Genomic DNA, 14,692 nt, shown 5'->3' with positions numbered 1-14,692 from the left:
AAACAACAACAACACACCAAACAACAACAACACACCAAACAACAACACACCAAACAACAACAACACACCAAACAACAACAACACACCAAACAACAACAACACACCAAACAACAACACACCAAACAACAACCACACACCAAACAACAACACACCAAACAACAACTACAAACCCAGCTTACTTAATCTTCTGCGTCTCGGAACTGGCACAGGTGCACAGGCCACACACCAGTTCTGGCCCCTTCTTGCCCTGCTCACCAGCGGCCGACCTTCCTCCAGCGCCAGACTTGCCCGTGGCAGCGCTCTTTTCCTCCTCCACATAGCTGATGGTGACGTGCTTTCTGCCATCCTTCTTGCTCTCCTGAAATACCAAACAACAAAATCTTTCTCTACTCATTTTACAGAAAAGACGCCAAAAGAACAGGGCGCTTTCCCCTAATTTCTAGCACATTTTTACACTCCATGAAATGGGACAAGTTGGGGAGAAAAAAAAAAAAAAAAAATTAAACATGGTTTTGTGAAAAATCCTTTCACTTGACATTTAGGAATGGCCAAGTATTCGTAGACATTTCCTCAAGGAACTACATTTGTTTGACTACCAGACACTTTTCTTGTCTCTCCCCTCCCCGCTCAAGAGCACCCGTCAACCACCCATTGTCTCTCCCCTCCCCGCTCAAGAGCACCCGTCAACCACCCATTGTCTCTCCCCTCCCCGCTCAAGAGCACCCGTCAACCACCCATTGCCTCTCCCCTCCCTGCTCAAGAGCACCCGCCAACCAACCATTGTCTCTCCCCTCCCTGCTCAAGAGCACCCGTCAACCACCCATTGTCTCTGCCAACAGCAAGGACCTTCCCCAGGCCTCCCTCACAAACACTGACATTTCTACAAATGGAAAACAAGAAACTATCTGTCAACAACAACATTCCCAATTCATTCATTAATTATGCAACATTTCCTGTAATACGACGTGACATGCTCAAACAACAGTCACAAATAATCCCTTACCCCTTCCTTCAACTCCGTGCTCTCTGTTCTGAAATCGTTGTCGTCGTCAATTTCAAACACGTCAGGATCGGGATCTGTGAGAAAAAAGTTAAAGGCAGAGGTTAAAAACCACAAATCCTGAACTGTTAACGAAAAGTACGTAACGGGGAAAGTAAAAACTCTTTTCTATAAAACATGATGGCATACTGTTTCCAGCACTGAGGGAACACGAGACAAGGAAACATGAGCATGTGCAGGCCAACTGACGGTCATAAAACCTGGCACACTGTTTCCAGCACTGACCATGTGACGGTCATAAAACCTGACACACTGCTTCCTGCACTGACCATGTGACGGTCAAAAAACCTGACACACTGCTTCCTGCACTGACCATGTGACGGTCATAAAACCTGACACACTGCTTCCTGCACTGACCATGTGACGGTCATAAAACCTGACACACTACTTCCTGCACTGACCATGTGTACACTATCTGAGGGTCATAAAACCTGACACACTGCTTCCTGCACTGACAGTGTGTACACCATCTGAGGGTCATAAAACCTGACACACTGCTTCCTGCACTGACCGTGTGTACACTATCTGAGGGTCATAAAACCTGACACACTGCTTCCTGCACTGACAGTGTGTACACCATCTGAGGGTCATAAAACCTGACACACTGCTTCCTGCACTGACCGTGTGTACACTATCTGAGGGTCATAAAACCTGACACACTGCTTCCTGCACTGACCTTGTGTACACTATCTGAGGGTCATAAAACCTGACACACTGCTTCCTGCACTGACCGTGTGTACACCATCTGAGGGTCAGGGATGAAACACTGCTTCCTGCACTGACCATGTGTACACTATCTGAGGGTCATAAAACCTGACACACTGCTTCCTGCACTGACAGTGTGTACACCATCTGAGGGTCATAAAACCTGACACACTGCTTCCTGCACTGACCGTGTGTACACTATCTGAGGGTCATAAAACCTGACACACTGCTTCCTGCACTGACCTTGTGTACACTATCTGAGGGTCATAAAACCTGACACACTGCTTCCTGCACTGACCGTGTGTACACCATGTGAGGGTCATAAAACCTGACACACTGCTTCCTGCATTGACCGTGTGTACACCATCTGAGGGTCAGGGATGAAACACTGCTTCCTGCACTGACCGTGTGTACACCATCTGAGGGTCAGGGATGACGCACTGCTTCCTGCACTGACCGTGTGTACACCATCTGAGGGTCAGGGATGACGCACTGCTTCCTGCACTGACCGTGTGTACACCATCTGAGGGTCATAAAACCTGACACACTGCTTCCTGCACTGACCATGTGTACACTATCTGAGGGTCATAAAACCTGACACACTGCTTCCTGCACTGACCATGTGTACACTATCAGAGGGTCATAAAACCTGACACACTGCTTCCTGCACTGACCATGTGTACACTATCTGAGGGTCATAAAACCTGACACACTGCTTCCTGCACTGACCATGTGTACACTATCTGAGGGTCATAAAACCTGACACACTGCTTCCTGCACTGACCGTGTGTACACCATCTGAGGGTCAGGGATGACGCACTGCTTCCTGCACTGACCGTGTGTACACCATCTGAGGGTCAGGGATGACGCACTGCTTCCTGCACTGACCGTGTGTACACCATGTGAGGGTCAGGGATGACGCACTGCTTCCTGCACTGACCGTGTGTACACCATCTGAGGGTCAGGGGTGACCCTATATTATGTCAGAGGTCAAAGCAACAACACAACATTTCTGTGAGACCCCACGTAGAGATTGCGTACTTCCTCGTAGAGATTGCGTACTTCCACGTAGAGATTGCGTACTTCCTCGTAGAGATTGCGTACTTCCTCGTAGAGATTGCGTACTTCCTCTTAGAGATTGCGTACTTCCTCGTAGAGATTGCGTACTTCCTCGTAGAGATTGCGTACTTCCTCGTAGAGATTGCCGCTTTGCGTACTTCCTTGTAGAGATTGCGTACTTCCTCGTAGAGATTGCCGCTTTGCGTACTTCCTCGTAGAGATTGCGTACTTCCTTGTAGGCCAGCACTTCCCACAGCCGCTGTGCTAGATATCATCGTCTGTGGCAGGACAGGGGAACTTGGATTCAACACGTTTCCCCTACGTAAAAAATGTTTCTTGCCCAAACAGCTACATCTTTCTGCGTAATAAAATTATATTTTTTCTTACTGGAACTGGAAGACTGCACAACGAAACGGCCACAAGCAATGCCATACCACCTCTGTTGTTAGATAGAGCAAGCTACATTACAGCTTGACAACATGCGAACCTACAACCCGTCACATGACAGATACGACAGCCTGTGACAACATGCGAACCTACAACCCGTCACATGACAGATACGACAGCCTGTGACAACTTACGAACCTACAACCCGTCACATGACAGATACGACAGCCTGTGACAACTTACGAACCTACAACCCGTCACATGACAGATACGACAGCCTGTGACAACTTACGAACCTACAACCCGTCACATGACAGATACGACAGCGCCTGTGACAACATGCGAACCTACAACCCCATCACATGACAGATATGACAGCCTGTGACAACATGCGAACCTACAACCCGTCACATGACATAAGACACCGCCTGCACTCCTGACTCCACTCACCGACTGTAGCTCCTCCCCGCGGAAGTTCGGACGGGTTCCCAGCCTCACAGACGTCTGACTGTTTATTGGCTCTCTTTTTTGTTGCTGCCCCACTTTGTGTTACCGCTGGTGCTTGATGGCACAGGCACAAACAGGCAGCTGTGGAACCAAGAGAAACCCACTGGAAATTACGGGATGGAATACCACACCACAGACGTCTCTGCCCGGATGTAAGAGAAACCCACTGGAAATGACGGGATGGAATACCACACCACAGACGTCTCTGCCCGGATGTAAGAGAAACCCACTAGAAATGACGGGATGGAATACCACACCACAGACGTCTCTGCCCGGATGTAAGAGAAACCCACTGGAAATGACGGGATGGAATAGCACAGATTTCTCTACCCGGATGTTCTCTAAGCACAATGTTCTCTAAGCTCAATGTCCTCTAAGCACAATGTCCTCTAAGCACAATGTTCTCTAAGCACAATGTTCTCTAAGCTCAATGTTCTCTAAGCACAATGTTCTCCTGGTCCTCCCTCCTCACCATCAAGTTCTCTAGGTAAGTCATAAGTTTACCAGTAGCGATAAGTTTACCAGTAGCGATAAGTTTACCAGTAGCCATTTGGGGTTTCTTTTCTGAAAATAAAACTGTAGTCATTGGTATATTATATCCGATGTTCAGATTTTCTCTAACTACTTTGAGACCTGGACTTTTGTGTCGACATAACAGCTTTGATAAACACAGACAAGACAGCAACCACATCAAGTACCAAGAACACAAATGAGGCCAAGTACAATCTATTCATTAGTGCTCAAGGTTGGAACAAAACCAACAGACAATGCCTGAGTAGAAACCTACCCTTTTCTGCTTCAGCTGCTTCCTCAAGTTCTTTCTTGGCTGAAAGAAAAAGACATTTGATTTAGTTTGTTTCAAAAACAGTTTTCTGAAACAATGTGTTAGACAAAAAAACAACAACAACAAAAGCCAAGAGAGGTGGGAAAATGAAAGCTTTAAGCTTTAGAACAGGAGAAAATGGAGGTTGGGAAAATGAAAGCTTTAAGCTTTAGAACAGGAGAAAATGGAGGTTGGGAAAATGAAAGCTTTAAGCTTTAGAACAGGAGAAAATGGAGGTTGGGAAAATGAAAGCTTTAAGCTTTAGAACAGGAGAAAATGGAAGTTGGGAAAATGTCATGAGAGAATGAGTCTAACCAGTCAGTATTTGATGTGGATTTGAACATGGGGTGACTGCCAAACTTACTTGAAAATCCACAACCCATTCCAATAAAGATTAGACATTTAAAAGCATATTATTATAATTTCCTAACAAGGAATGCCAACAAAGAACTTGATAGGTATTATGTGGCTTTGGTATGCCAGACAACTGTAACTAGTTTTCCCCTTACCAAAAATATATAAAAAGAAATGAATCCAGAAGTTAAAATCTGTGGAAAGGCCAGAATATCACGCTGAAGTGACAAGCCTGTCACAAACCTTTCTCTGCACTCTGCCAGGCCAACGAGGAACAAAGCAAGGCCAGACTTTTGCCACTGCCCGTCGGGCTCTCCAGCAGACAATGTTGGCGTCGTTCGATTCCCCTCAGAATCTGACGGTGACAGACGACAGAACTACATGTCTACTTCCATCAACAGAGCACTTCATACATACCAAAATAATGCTAAAATATTACAACAAGGAACTTACAGAAAACAACTTATACACCACAAGTCAGGTCAAAGGTGAAAAATGAGAACCTTTTCACAATCTTATTTTCATAGACTTTTTGATAGAAGCAAAGAGGAGAAAAGGCAAATCTAATTTTGGAAGTATGGAGACAAAAAACTATTTCGCCTGACTTACTCCAAAACAAAGACCAATTGAATCTAGTTAAAGAAACAGTAGAAACGTTTTATTGTCGATTTGTAACACATTATAGGCCGATTCATTATCTGATCAATCATAAGGACTTTACCATGTTCATCATGCTGAGCTGGGAGGGGTACGGTTTACAGGGGAAGAAAACAGACACCCCTGAGATCTTGTATTCTTTGTGCCTGTCAGTCATGGTGGAAGTTCTGCTTTCTTCTCTAGATCTCTATCCTGGACATCAGTTTTTCAACCTGAGCGAAAAAACAAAATAAACCATCTTTCTCTCTCTTCAAACACTAGCACACATCAGTTCATTTTTTGTTAAGTTTCGGTTCGGCAAAGTTCTGAACTCAAAAGCTATTTCAAATAAGACTGATTCTTTACTGTATGGTACTTTTTTAAGGACTTAAAAAAATCCAGTGGACCCTGGTCCAAGGACCACCTGACTGAGACCATCACCCGTACAAATGAACGCTTCCCACCTTGAGGTTTAGTTCTTTTTCTATCACAATGACATTGTCTCAGAAGTCTCCGACAGTCTCGACTGTACAGACATATTTCTAGACAACGACTGGTACTACACTACAATTTATCAAAGTTACTGTTTTCAGATTTTTTGGACACGCAGTATTTAGCATTGAAGTGACAGACGGGCAGGAAGAGCAGCCGTGAGTCATGATGGCGGGACTGAGCCTCTCCGGTCAAGCTGCAGATACTGTAAAGTCGTTGGAAGAAAAAAGGGAGAACAATGGAAGAAGGCCAAAGCAGGAAGAGGGCTGGGTAAGACTGAAGAATACCGGACCAGCGGAGTAGGACTACTTTTGCCGATGTCTCGACAACCTTAAGAATTCATGATTTTCCCCAGTATTTAATCTCTCTCAATGAAGAATCTCAGACCGGTAGCCTAGATATCGAGATCTATTCTTCATTAAGGAATATTGATGGACCAAGCAGTGGACGGTGGCACCTCAAGACACACACTGAATGTAACAAAGAGAGAGAAAGACTTAGGAGTGGTGGTCGATAGTAAACTAACCTTCAAGGAGCACGTAGCCCAGACAAAATCAAAAGCGAACCGTATTGTGGGACTTATTAGGCGATCATTTGACTACCTTTCTGAGGATATGTTTGTTTGGCTGTACAAGAGTTTAGTGAGGCCTTTATTAGAGCATGCACACTGTGTTTGGCAACCCTTTCATAAGGACTATGTAGTGAAATCGAGCAAGTTCAAAGGCGGGCTACCAAAATGCTGAGTCACCTCAAAGAAAAGCCTTATTCTGAAAGACTGAAAAAACTAAAGCTTCCATCCCTGGAACATCGTGGGTTACGTGGTGATATGATAGAAACGTGCAAGTACATCAAAGGCTGCTACATCCCCGAAAGACCAGCCCTTTACAAAGGCAACAACCACACAACTCCGTGGCAACTCAGAGAAGCTCCAGAAGCAAAGAAGCAGATTGTGTGTGAGGGCAAACTTTCTTGAGAATAGAATTAATACTATTTGGAACAATGTTCCCGAATCAGTGGTGTCAGCTCCAAACGTGGACAATTTTAATTTAAGAGACGTCTGGACGAATACTGGAAAGATCTCCCAACTATTTACAACCCCACCTGCCAAAACCAATTTGTCTAGCCTGCACGCAATGCATTATTGTCGTTCATTACCAGATAGTTGAACAGGCTCTACCAAGGAGGGGTTTAATATATATATATATATATGTTATGTATGAGCATTTGCCAAAAGGTGGGATACCTGGGTGTGACAAATGAGGTCCAAAATCAACTTTATGTAATAATTCTTTAATCACCCATATTATATAGCCTAATGATTGCTCTTTCAGGCTCAGTAACTGCCAAAGCTGTATATGCAATGGTCTTGGTGTAATTCTGACTTGAATGACGGAAATAGCAGAAAGTTCGTTCATAACAATGATGACACAAATTTATGAATACTCAAAGTTCCTTTCTTCAGCTAGGCTGATGTTATATTTTGAGACATAGCAAATAACTTCCAAAAATACATAGAATTGACAATTTATAAAAATCTTTATTAATTTTGATAAAATTACTTTTTTGTGTCATAATAGTTATGAACGAACAATAAGTGACCAAAATACTATCGATTATATCAAGTTTCATCGTCTAGAATTGTCTAAAATAACACTCTGGTCTAATTATAGTCAAGTGATAAATGGAAGACCATTGAACAGCTATTTTTAAACGCAAACTGGTCTTAGGGCATATTATGCATAAATTTGAAGTTCTTTCATAACCATTATGACACACTATTTCGTTCATAACTATTATGACAAATTTTACTTTTGGCCCCTAAAATTTATTTATATTGTTCTGTCTTTCACATAAAACGGTTTTCATTTATGAGGCTTTCCTTAAAATATGATAGAATCCCCTATGTAGGGAGAATTCAAGGTTTATTTCCTGAAAAACCCTTAGAATACCTTTAAAATGGTTCGTTCATAACAATTATGACAAACTTCAATTTTGACCTTAAAATTTACTCATTTTGATCAGTCATTCATTTTTTATAACTTTTATTAAATGAAATTCTCCTCATAATATGTATCTCTGTACATGTTTTTAAAGTTTGTTAACACTGAAAAGCCCTCAAAATATATCAAATGGACTATAAATAGTTCGTTCATAACCATTTCTACAAAAGTGTAATACTAATTAAAATCCACACCCATACACTTATGATAAAAATCAAAATATCAGAATGTATGCAAGGTCTATTCTGTCCTTTAGTTGGGTTAAAATTAAAAATACATCCCAAAACAATTGTAAATTACATGGAATAAGGTTTCGTTCATAACCGTTATGACACACTGTTTTGTTCATAACTATTATGACAAATTTTACTTTGGGCCCAAAAAATTAACTTATTGTTCTGTCATTCACATAAAATTGTTTTAATTTATGAGACTCTCCTCAAAATAAGGTTATATGTTGGAAAAATTCAAAGTTTAATCACTGAAAAACCCTTAATACCTTTAATTGTTCATTCATAACTATTATGACAAACTTCAGTTTTGACCTAAAAATTAATATTTTGACCTGTCATTTACTTTAAAATTTTATATTAAATGAAAGTTTCCTCATAATATGTATCTGTGTACATGTTTTTAATGTTTATCAACTCTGGAAAGCCCTCAGAGTATAATATGTAGTTCGTTCATAACCATTACTACAAAAGTAAAATACTAATTAAAATCCAGACCCATACACTTATGACAAAAATCAAAATATCAGAATGTAAGCAAGCAGCAAGGTCTAATACATCCTCAAGTTGGGTTAAAATTAAAAATACATCCCAAAACAACTGTAAATTACATGGAATAAGGTTTCGTTCATAACCATTATGACACACTGTCACGTTCATAACATGATGACAATCCATTATGACAAGCATATTTTTGCCTCTTCTTCGCTTCTCTTTTGAGTCATCAGCACGATACTCTTCCATGTTCATTCCACCATGTAAAAGGATGTTGTGAAACAGTGGGAAGTCCCTCACATGATATTTTGCAGAAATATCATAAAAAAGTGTTTGTTCATGTAACATCATTATTCATTATGACAAACCTGGATTATCTCAATCAAAGTCATATTTAAGCAAAACCATGCGATGGAGCGGAAAATTACCCTTCTGATGGATCAATGTCAAACCAATGTTTAATACCGTTCATACCCCGGGATGATATATTTAACAATTTGGGTTTTCTAGACCTTGGAAAGTCCGATGATGTAATTATGACACGAGTTATGAACGAACTTATAAATTTTACTCAGCAATAACATCATTAATATAAAAAAATAAAACCCTTTTATAATGGACACACGCTGTTATGATGATAACAAACTATTTTCAATGTTTGAATGCACTTCTGTTTGATAGTTTAAGATTTTTAACAGTATTCTCCTGTATTTAACATACAATGACGTGTGCACTCAGGATGAGTAAAAAATGGCCTATTTTTAGTACTATTATCTTTCTATGTAGAGATATAAGATGCACACACAGAGGCTCCATTAGAATATGAAATCAATACTCAACAACAATAATTAATGATGAATATTTCCTGTGTTAAAAAAACACCAAACCATACCAGATGAGGGGAGAGGGTAGGGTGGGGTGGATAAGAGTTTGAGTCTTGTTAGATAGAACTATACTCGGTTTAATTCTATTGTTGTAGTCTTCACCTAAGATCCCACAATCAATAATTCCGGTTCACTTAAGATTCTGCTGTTAAAAAATTTAAAACCAAACAAAGCAACAACAAATTTTACTACACAAGAGTCATCACTAAGATAAATTATCCCCCTCTGGACTAAAAACGCTGCTCTCGATATCGTACTTTACTGAACAAAAAAACCAACTACCCTTCAAAGGTCATCCACGCTCATGCATGCAATCACACCTCCAAAGGTGCTGTTATCTCTTTTTTTAAATATTTGAAATCATTGTGCGCTCCACTTTGTGAAAACCAGGAAACAAAATTATTGTAATCAATAATATTGACCAAGACATAGATTCTAGATCTAGATTTAGATCTAGAAATCTAGATCTAATATCTAGATCTAGATTTTCTAGATCTAGATCTAGATCTAGATCTAGATCAATCAGATAAAGCTGGCATCGACCCTCTTTTGTGTCCGCTATTCCTTACATAAGGTTAGTTATGGCACACGCCTAGAATCATGCAATCATATCTTAAATTCAGTTTAAAAGTATATTTTTATCCATTTCTTATAATTAAATATTTTAGCATCTTGAAAGATTATCTTTATAATTTGGTAAGTTTGATAATTTTATGTTACTCGGACAAGTTTTCTTCATAATCTTATTTTACACATCTTTTTGATTTTTAAACTAGATCTAGACCCCCCCCCTCCCCCCTCCCAACCACCCGCCCCACCTACCCCACTTTCTCGCGCAAAAATGTACGAGTGGTCCGGTATTCTTCAATCTTCCCCAAAAGGTAAAGTGTATATTACACCTGTAATGCAACTTGTCTGGAAGTCCGTTTTAAAAAACGATCTTAACTTGTTGTTGCCGCCATCACAAAACGGCGGTTATTAACGTATAAGTTTCAATTCACGGATAGATCCGTAAAAAATTAAAAGCCATTTAAATTCTATGCTTTATTCGGATAACTGTGCTCCTTTTCCGGTGTAATCAAAAAGTCTACCATCCAATATAATTTCTATTTTCAGACTTCTATAAAATTTTAATAAGTCTTTATACGAATCCATTGACCATATTTATGTACAAATCATACTTTATGAATGCTATTTTTGAAATTTATATTGAGGAAACACTTTAAGCTAAAATATATTTCTTTAAACATTAGTTATCATCATGAAATTATGCTGGCACCTGCCTTTTCTAGGCTTACACCATTTTTAGCTCTTTGGAGCTATAAGTTTCTAAAGAAACACGAATTCTGTTTTCCTGAATGAGAAGATTTCTACATCCCCCACCACACAGTCAGAGGTAAACAACCCGAGGAGTCTCTACACGTGAGAATGCAAAGGTGGAGACTAAGTCAAAGTCCAAGATCCTGAATAGAGGCAAATATATCGTTCCTTTATAAAGACTAGTAAACAAATCATTTTGACAAAATGGATGCTATCAGCGATGATCCCCGATTCGCTCACATAGCGTCAGATCCGAGGTTCAAGCCAATGCCGAAATCGAAAAAGAAAGTAAAGATTGACTCACGTTTTCAGTCACTGTTCACAAATCGGCATTTCAGTCATAGGATGGACATGGATAAACGAGGAAGACCAGTACGTGATCCTTCAAAAAAGAATAAAAGTACTATGGAACGCTTTTATGAAATGTCGGACACCTCTAGTGATAGCGATGCAAGTGAAAGTGAGGAGTCAGCGGACTCCAAATCTGAAAATTTACATCAGTCTCAGTCTCAGTTGTCTGGTGGGGATAGTGGAAGTGAACAATGTCCAAATGGTGATAGTTCTGCTCCAGTGACTGTCAAGAAAACAACTAAGAAGAATCAGAATGCAAAAAACAAAAGTGGGAATCAATTGGAATCTGTAGTACCAACGAAGGAAGACTTATCGAAGTTGAAAGGAAAGAAACGGAAAAAGTTGGAAGACTCTAATAGTGATGGTACTGTTGTTTTGCCCATGAAAAAGAAACATAAGGCAAAAGCCGGGATGGACGATGAAGATTTCGACAATGCCGACACAGGTTAGTAGGCCTACTTTAGTTTTTCTTTGTATTAAGGTGTACGCACAAAAAGAACGCTTGCTCGCGATAAAGTGATTGCGATAAAGCGAACGCTTGTGAAGAAAGCGCTTGTTTGTCCTTGAGGTGTACAAATAGAAAGATTGAAAATCGCGCTTGCGACTGGTCAGAACTTGGGCATTAGACGCCATGGCGGATTTGAGTGAAGACGAACTATTGTTGTAAGACAGTGTTTTGCATGAAATTATCCTAGGAAAACGCAAAAGAATGGGGGTTCAAGAGATAAATCTAAGGAGGCGAGTGGAAGGTGAACATCACCACTTGTTTCCTTTACTTAAAAGGAGCCCTTCACATTTTCAGTCCTACCTGAGAATGAGCGAAATGTGCATGTATTTTAAACACGGCTGTTATCAAAGACTCGACGTCCATTTCGGTCCGATTGTCACTGAGACTGAGAGAAAATGCAAGTCGTGACCAGACAACAATGGGGGGGGGGGGGGGCGGCACCAGGTACACGCTTGCAAGCGAGAAAGAATTAACTTTTGATTTTTTACGCTTTTCAAGCGTCGCTTGAAATCTCAGGCGCGATAAAGCGAGCGCGCTTCTTCAAATCTTGTGCGCAACAAGCAAATTTTGAACATTTCAAGCGCTTGTCCCAACATGCTCGCTTTTATCGCGAGCAAGCATTCTCTTTATGCGTACCTTTACACTGGATGATCTGTTTTCACTGTTTGAGTTTGCTGGAACGGTATTCTTTTACTTTCACTACTCTATTGATAACTATGGTCTCATGCTGTTTTGTCTTAAGATCTTGTTCATTTTTACCCGTTTTACTCAAGGCCTGCTCTATTCGGACTTGAGGTTAGATGGACGTCCAACTTTGCTGCTCAGAATACCAGTCATTTCGTCACACCGGTGCAGTTAAGACGTCTCAGTCATCTCGTCACACCCAACGTCCACAAGATTGAATCGAGACTGTCATTTCGTAGCACACTACAACAAAGTTTTTAGGTATTACTATTGATGAAAGGTGTGATTGGCAAGATTTATATTACTTCTGAAAAATAAATTAGCTTAAGACTTAAGAAATGTACAGTACTACTGCAATTTTGCTAAAAGCTGATATAGACCCTTGTCCCTTACCTTCAAAATTAAAGTTTAAGCCTTACTAAGCCTTTACCAGACCTTGTTTTGCCTTATTTAAACTATTGTTCTACTAATACTACTATGGAACAGTTTGGACAAAGATTTAATTTACAGTAATAATGATTTATATAACTTCGAAAAAAGCTTTAGGCTTACCTCCAAAACTCTGCTAGCAACAATTTTGGAGAGAGCAAAGTCATTTTGTCACACATAATTGGGGTGTGACAAGATGACCGGTTACCGCTGCTCACAATTTTCAAAGGGAGAGAAGCGGGGCCTGTAGCCTAAACTTCAAAGACTAGATCTATGATGGCACCACCAAGAGAGGGGAATGCAAGCAAACTAAAATTTCAGTGTTGTAAAACAAACGAAAAATTGTCGGACAATTTATAGCATTGAAAGGAAAGAGTCTTTGATGCTTTTTTTGTGGATCCAAAAATTTCAGAAGTACAATAAACTGTGAATATGTGTCATATTTAATTATATTTACACAGCCAAGCCCCTTTTTACGGCCATCTTAGAAAGGGCTGGTGGTATAATACAGCTTTAATTGGTCACTTTTAAGCACAAATCTCGAAAAATTATGTTTTGAGAAAATCGAAGGTAAATGGCCAGCTCTATTTCTCCGAACGTTCTGGAAAATAAACTTGAACTTTATTTTTCCAAACAGTTTCCGTTCTCAAGATTTGTTGATAATAAGCGAATGGGGTGGCCCGTGTGTGTGTGTAAGGTGTGAACGGGAGGGGGGGGGGATTTTACATGAAGGATTTTAGTTTTTTGCTGGGTGACTAACTAAATGCAAAATAAGTTATAAGTTAATGCCAAGGTCGAGCAGTCTTGTAAGTTGTTTTCTTGCAGTACCTTTTGAAGTTGTTTTCAAATGACGTATAGTCAGGGAATGTTGCCCAAACCACAAGTGAAGTATCTGAATATTCAGATATTTAAAAATCTCTAGCTCTAGAAATTGAATTTGATGCAAAAAATTCTTTTTCCTAGTCCTCGCAGGATGGCAGAATGAAAGGATAACGCCTAAATCTCGCAAATAACCAAAAAATCTTGAGATCGGAAACCATTCAGAGAAATAGATTTCAGCTTTATTTTCCCGAACGTTCGGAGAAATAGTCACTTCGTAAAGTTTTGTCCCTTGTTCAGTTTCTTTAATTTAAAAGACAAGGAGAGTTTTCTCTATAACCAAACTTCTGCTATAGGTAGGGCAATGCCCACTTTTGGTGTAGGTTAAGATTTCTGGAAACCCCCGAGATCTGAGTTAGTTTGAAGCGACCATATGTGCTGTCCTCTGTGAGGCACCTACGGCCCAGTGTCATGGGAAATGATTCTGCCTTGACTAGAGGGAGCACAATATTTTGAGTTTTCCCCTTTTATCCAAAACTACTTTTAGTGGTAAAATAAATGATTATATTAGTTTGACTCACGGTCTGTAGCTTGTTATATGACACAATACTCATGGAGCAAGTCATGAGATAGTATTCTATTAGACAAGATGCTTATTTTGGATAGATCTTTGGTTTCAGTTTGGTTCTTTTTTTTATTCAGTTATGTGGTTAAAATGAAAAATAAACCTTTACTTTGGGACAATTTTTAGTATAGTTTTTCCCTCCTTTCCCCCAATACATCTATAATGTGATGTGTTGTCAATACATGTATATAATGTGTCATCAATACATGTATAATGTGATGTGTCATCAATACATGTATAAGTATAATGTGATGTGTCATCAATACATGTATAATGTCATGTGTCATCAATACATGGATAATGTCATGTGTCATCAATACATGG

The 14,692-nt window shown here is 40.0% G+C and overlaps 2 protein-coding genes across 2 annotated transcripts in view; one reads left to right on the top strand and one right to left on the bottom strand.

The window, feature by feature from the left end:
- Nucleotides 1-175: 175 nt before the first annotated feature.
- Nucleotides 176-10,607, bottom strand: LOC101853941 (Fanconi anemia group J protein). Its single transcript, XM_005100198.3, has 7 exons — nt 10,532-10,607; nt 5,617-5,764; nt 5,139-5,250; nt 4,506-4,544; nt 3,662-3,799; nt 1,004-1,077; nt 176-358 (listed from the first exon to the last, which is right to left on the bottom strand). The coding sequence occupies exons 2-7, from the start codon at nt 5,707-5,709 to the stop codon at nt 176-178; spliced, it is 639 nt and encodes a 212-aa protein (XP_005100255.1). The 5' UTR covers nt 5,710-5,764; nt 10,532-10,607.
- Nucleotides 10,608-11,060: 453 nt separating this feature from the next.
- The window catches only part of LOC101853239 (ESF1 homolog), a 6,986-nt gene continuing 3,354 nt past the window's right edge, over nt 11,061-14,692 (top strand). Inside the window, exon 1 of the mRNA XM_005100195.3 lies at nt 11,061-11,748. Coding sequence (XP_005100252.1) covers nt 11,157-11,748 — 592 coding nt within the window. The 5' untranslated portion in view covers nt 11,061-11,156. The remainder of the gene's footprint in view (nt 11,749-14,692) is intronic.

The sequence above is a fragment of the Aplysia californica genome, unplaced genomic scaffold, assembly GCF_000002075.1.
Source record: "Aplysia californica isolate F4 #8 unplaced genomic scaffold, AplCal3.0 scaffold00239, whole genome shotgun sequence".
NCBI classification, from domain to species: Eukaryota; Metazoa; Mollusca; class Gastropoda; order Aplysiida; family Aplysiidae; genus Aplysia; species Aplysia californica.
Note: the sequence above shows the minus strand (reverse complement) of the source record. Positions and strands in the feature narration are given on the sequence as shown.

What these genes read in the sequence shown, in the direction of transcription:
- LOC101853941 (XM_005100198.3), bottom strand. Translation starts at nt 5,709, where the DNA reads ATGACTGACAGGCACAAAGAATACAAGATCTCAGGGGTGTCTGTTTTC. An exon ending in AGCTCAGCATGATGAACATG is followed by an intron (nt 5,251 to 5,616) that starts GTAAAGTCCTTA and finishes TGTCACCGTCAG; the next exon opens with ATTCTGAGGGGAATCGAACG. An exon ending in AGCAGCTGAAGCAGAAAAGG is followed by an intron (nt 3,800 to 4,505) that starts GTAGGTTTCTAC and finishes TTGGTTCCACAG; the next exon opens with CTGCCTGTTTGTGCCTGTGC.